Source organism: Ailuropoda melanoleuca, chromosome X, assembly GCF_002007445.2.
Source record: "Ailuropoda melanoleuca isolate Jingjing chromosome X, ASM200744v2, whole genome shotgun sequence".
Taxonomy (NCBI): Eukaryota; Metazoa; Chordata; class Mammalia; order Carnivora; family Ursidae; genus Ailuropoda; species Ailuropoda melanoleuca.
The window spans coordinates 33,319,817-33,324,165 of record NC_048238.1 but is presented as its reverse complement, the minus strand read 5'-3'; the positions used below and the strand labels follow the sequence as shown (position 1 = coordinate 33,324,165).

The 4,349-nt window shown below is 56.7% G+C and overlaps 1 protein-coding gene across 2 annotated transcripts; it reads right to left on the bottom strand.

The window, feature by feature from the left end:
• Positions 1-829: 829 nt before the first annotated feature.
• Positions 830-3,176, bottom strand: MID1IP1 (MID1 interacting protein 1). Of its 2 annotated transcripts, none has more exons than XM_034649431.1 (2): positions 2,855-3,176; positions 830-2,618 (listed from the first exon to the last, which is right to left on the bottom strand). In XM_034649431.1, the coding sequence occupies exon 2, from the start codon at positions 2,348-2,350 to the stop codon at positions 1,799-1,801; it is 552 nt and encodes a 183-aa protein (XP_034505322.1). In that variant the 5' UTR covers positions 2,351-2,618; positions 2,855-3,176; the 3' UTR covers positions 830-1,798. The 2 variants fall into 2 exon arrangements, with proteins under 2 accessions (XP_034505322.1, XP_034505321.1); XM_034649430.1 differs by having other exon boundaries at positions 2,883-3,176.
• Positions 3,177-4,349: the final 1,173 nt, after the last annotated feature.

Here is a 4,349-nt window from a genome sequence, read left to right as displayed (position 1 = left end):
AAGATTAAAAACTGAAGTTGATCCAACACTACTTCCCCCTAAACAAATAATGAGAGAAAGAAAATGTGGCGCACCCTCCCAGGAAAGCATCATAATGGCATCTAAGAAGTGTTCCCAAGGGCCCTGCTGCAGCTTGGCTCTGATCTGCCGTCCAACATTGCATGCCGTTACATGCCGGCTCACTGGCTCACCGAAAAAACTGGAAGGATTGCAGGGCACTGCTTAACAAAACTTAGCACTTCGCTGGGAACGAGTGGAAGAGGCCCAGCACACTTTATAAACACATTTCAGTATCTCCTAAGATCCACCTGAAAGTCTTGTAAGTAAAGACCCGCGAGATGTGTGCACGAGTATTAGCTGGTGTTTCTTTTCTGATTTTTCTCACTTCTTAGTAGCTAAGTGAAATTTCTGCCTCTTAAATGGGTTTTTCTGCCTCAAAAAAACAAAAACAAAAACAAAAAACCACTTCAGTTTGTGCTTGGGCTTCTTAAAAAGTTCAAAATGTTAATCAAGCAATGTGAAAAGCCGGCTAAGGAGGTTGAAAAATAGATGCACCCTCCCAGATCACTTTGGGTATCTATGAGTTTTTGTTGAGGTGTGTGGGCCTACCGGGTACTGACTTAAAAATAAAAGCTTGGTAGTGAATCTCGGTGGTAGCTACATCCCAAACAAAACTGGATCCTTACGGAGATGATTATCCACCACTTTGAAATACCAGAGAGGAAATAACATTTTCTTTTGCTAAAAAAAAAAAAAAAAGCAATTGAATTTATTTTTATTTCACTTAGCTAGGCCACTCATGGACAGATTAAAAAGCAACAAACTTTTGTTGAGTTTCGTTAACACATTTGCTTTTTTTATTTTAGAATATAGTCTACATCTGGATTAAAAAAAGTTTTAAATAAATTTAAGACATATGACAACAGTGGAACCCTTCATCATTCTATGTACACCACGGATAGAATGTCAGTTGGTTCCATTTCGGATAAGTCCACTTTCTCATAATAACATTATTATTTTCACTGGCTGAGTGGCAAGCTTCGTACGAGCTGGCACGGTGCCAGCTTTCACACACTGGGTTGGGGGCGGGGAGGGCGTGAAAGGGTTGGGGTAGGGGTGCCACAGGACAACTATACAGTGTAACAGAAAATCATTAATCTCGTAGTACCGGTTACCGACAGACAGTGCTGTTTGTGCGCTTATCACAATGGAATCGACGAAGTTTCAGAGCAAAGAGATTGGAAATACTTTAAGACAGGGCCACTGCTACAAAAAGAAATAGTGCAAACAGGAAAACTGATGCAATCCTAGCAACGCCGCGGCCTCCACCAGCCCAATGGCAGGGCGGTAGGAGGCTGCGCGCCCCGCCTTCCCCAGCGCCCGGCTCCGGGCAGGCGCCGCTCCCAAGTGTGGCAACCCAGCGCCGCACCCCGGCATGGCCCCTTCTCGACTCATCTCCAGAAAGAACAGAAAAGAAACTCCAAGAAAGGCACAGGCTGAATGCAGGGCGTCAGCCCAGTTCCATTCCCACCAACGTAGAACACAGGCCCCCCACCCACTGCAGGAGAGGGGGAGGGGCCCCCAACCCTAACTCCCGCCACCACTTTCCTCTCCTCTTGGCAAAGAGGCCCCTTCCTCCAGGCAGCCCCGCCGCGCCCCCTGCACGTACGCAGCCCCCGCAACTTTGCAGTCCACCCATCGCCCATCGCGCCCTACAGCCAGAAAGAAAATAGCTTTGAGGGAAAGAGGGTGAGAGATGGGGCCAGGAAGGGTGCTGGGCAGCCACGGGCGTCCCGCCTCAGTGGCCCCAATTGCTGAAGCCGATCTCCTGCTTGTATCTGTTGGTGAGGATGTTGGCTTTACGCGTGAGTTTGGAGAGCACAGTGTGCAGCCCGCGCAAGTGGTAGTGGAACTGCTGTTCCAGGTCCTCCTCGCCGGCTTCCGCGCCCTCTAGGTGGCTCAGGTCCACCAGGATGTCCTTGGACTTCCAGGCGTTGCCCTCCTCGCTCCCCGCCGGCGGCGGCGGCTGGTGCAGGACCCCCCACTCGATGTCGTTGCGGATGGACTTGAGCAGCACGTAGTGGCTGTACATGTCCCGGGAGGGCGCGAAAAAGCTGCCATTGGCGCTGCCCGGGCCAGGGGCCGGGGGCGTGCGCTCCTCCAGGCAGCCGCCACTGCCGCCCACCTCCACGCCGACGTCGTTGTCCAGCCCGGGCTCGGCCAGGGGCACGTCGCGCAGCAGGCTGGGCACCATCACCGTCTGGTCCATGTTGTTCACCGCGCCGATGAAGCGGTTCATGGCGTTAAAGAGCGAGTGCTTCTGGTTGTAGGTGTCGCAGATCTGCATCATGGTGGACCCGCGGGTGCCGGGGCACAGGGACGCAGGGGCACGGGGTGGCCGGCGGGGGCGACGGGCTGCCCGCCCTCACGCGCTCTCCGAGGCCCGCGCCGGGGGCCTGGCTAGAGCCGGTGCGCCGGGATTCCCGGCTGCCGCTCCGCCCTCTCCAACTCTCGTCTCGCTCGCAGCCGAGCCTTGCGGGACGCGCAGCCGCTCGGAGCCTGGGCGCCCGGAAGCTCGCGATGGCGGCGCGTGGTCCGCGGGTCGAGCCCTGGCCTGGCTGGGGGACGGGAACGAAAGAGATTACTCACCCAGCGAGGGTGCCCGGCGGCCCCGCCCGCGCACAGCGCCCTCCCCGGTGCCGGCTCGCCCGGGACAGCGCCCCGCGGGCTCCCGCGACCGGGCGCTCCCTCCGCAGCCCCACCTCTTCGCCCGCCGAGGCCGCGGAGAGAAGGAAGGGGTGTTCCCCACCCCCGTCTCCCTCGGAAACGCCTGAATCCCAGCACCCACGCTGACCGGACAGAGATGGGGCGGGGGCACCCACCTCCTGCTGCGCCTCGAGGTCCCCTTGCTGCTGGGTAGCTCAGCGTTCCGGCTGCTGGCGGCTGCTGCCTGCGGGCGCTATGCGGTCAGTGGCTGGACTGTGACTGCGGGCTGCTGTGGTGGCGTCGGCCCCCTACCCATCCCAGGTGCTCAATTTATAGAGCCCCGGAAAGGTGTCGCCGGCGCTCAAGGGCCACCCCCGGTGTCTCCTCCTCCCGCCTCCCCGGCAGCGCCAAGATAAAAGGCCCGGGCCGGGATGACCGCGAGTAACACTCTCCAGGCCCCTTCTACAGCGGGGGCGGGGCGCGCCGGGCCAGCTCCGCCTCTCGCCTGATACCCGGGCGGAGGGAGGGCGCCAGGCCGGGCCGGGCCGGGCAGGGCAGGGCAGAGGAGGGATGGAGCAGCCGCACCCCGCCAGCCCCGAGAGCAGAGCAGGCCAGTTGGGGGAGGGCCAGACACTGAGCGGGTAAAGATGCCGGCGTCCCCACCGGCCAGAGAGCTGGCTGGCGTGCTGGTCTTTGTGGGCCTGGCACACGCTCCCGGAGTGGGGTGACCGAAGTGCACCCTGGTTGCAAACTGAGCCCCCAACCCCGAATCGACAGTGGCCACGGTCCAGAAACTACGATCCTGGTTTATTATTAGCCGTCGGGGAAAAATGACCAGCGGCAGCCGCAACCCCATCTCCGGGCTCTTATGTAAGAAGGGTGGCTAGGCATGCCTGGTGCACGTGGACGCGTGGTGTTCCCGCCGTGGCCCTGGCCTTGGCCAGCGGCTGGGGGAGGGGAGCCTCGGAGCCTTTTGCCTCCGTCCAGGCCGGGTCTTTCCCAATCTTTTCTGTAACAGCTGCTGCCAGGGATGAAGAGCAGCCCACCATCCGATCTGCACATTCTCCCAAGAGATCGGATGTGCCAATAAGGGAGAAGTAGCCACATTCCTGACTTTTGTCCAAGTCCCGCTACTCAGAGATTCTGGCGAGCCCTGGCCATGTGGCCTTTAGGCTGCCAAAGGGCCAGGAGAGGGTGACGGTAGTTAGGCCCGGTGTTGGGTGTCTTTCATCATTTAACAGAAAAGCAGGGAGGCATGCAATATATATATATATATATTTTTTTGGTGGTGGTGGTGGGGGTGGAGTTTGAAATGTTCCTTTCCAAAGATAGTTCTTTAAACACAGGGTCATTGAATAGGGCCAAAGCCATGTACTGAATCTTTGAATTTAATTTTTAAGAGCATTGCACCTTAAATTTCACTTTGGGACTCCAGACCACAGCCCGTTTTCATTTATTTTTGTCTCACCATCTCACTTCCCTTGTCATGTCCTTCAATGGCCCATCTTCTCCAACAGCCCTACAGATAATTCAACAAGACTCAAGTTTCTAATTTTAAATTGCTTTTCTCTAAAACCTTTCAGGGGTGCTTTTACTATAGTGTTTTCTCACAGGATAAAAAGTACCAAAAGAAGAGAGAGGCA

Excerpts from the sequence above, each read along its gene's own strand:
- MID1IP1 (XM_034649431.1), bottom strand. The coding sequence starts at position 2,350 with ATGATGCAGATCTGCGACACCTACAACCAGAAGCACTCGCTCTTTAAC.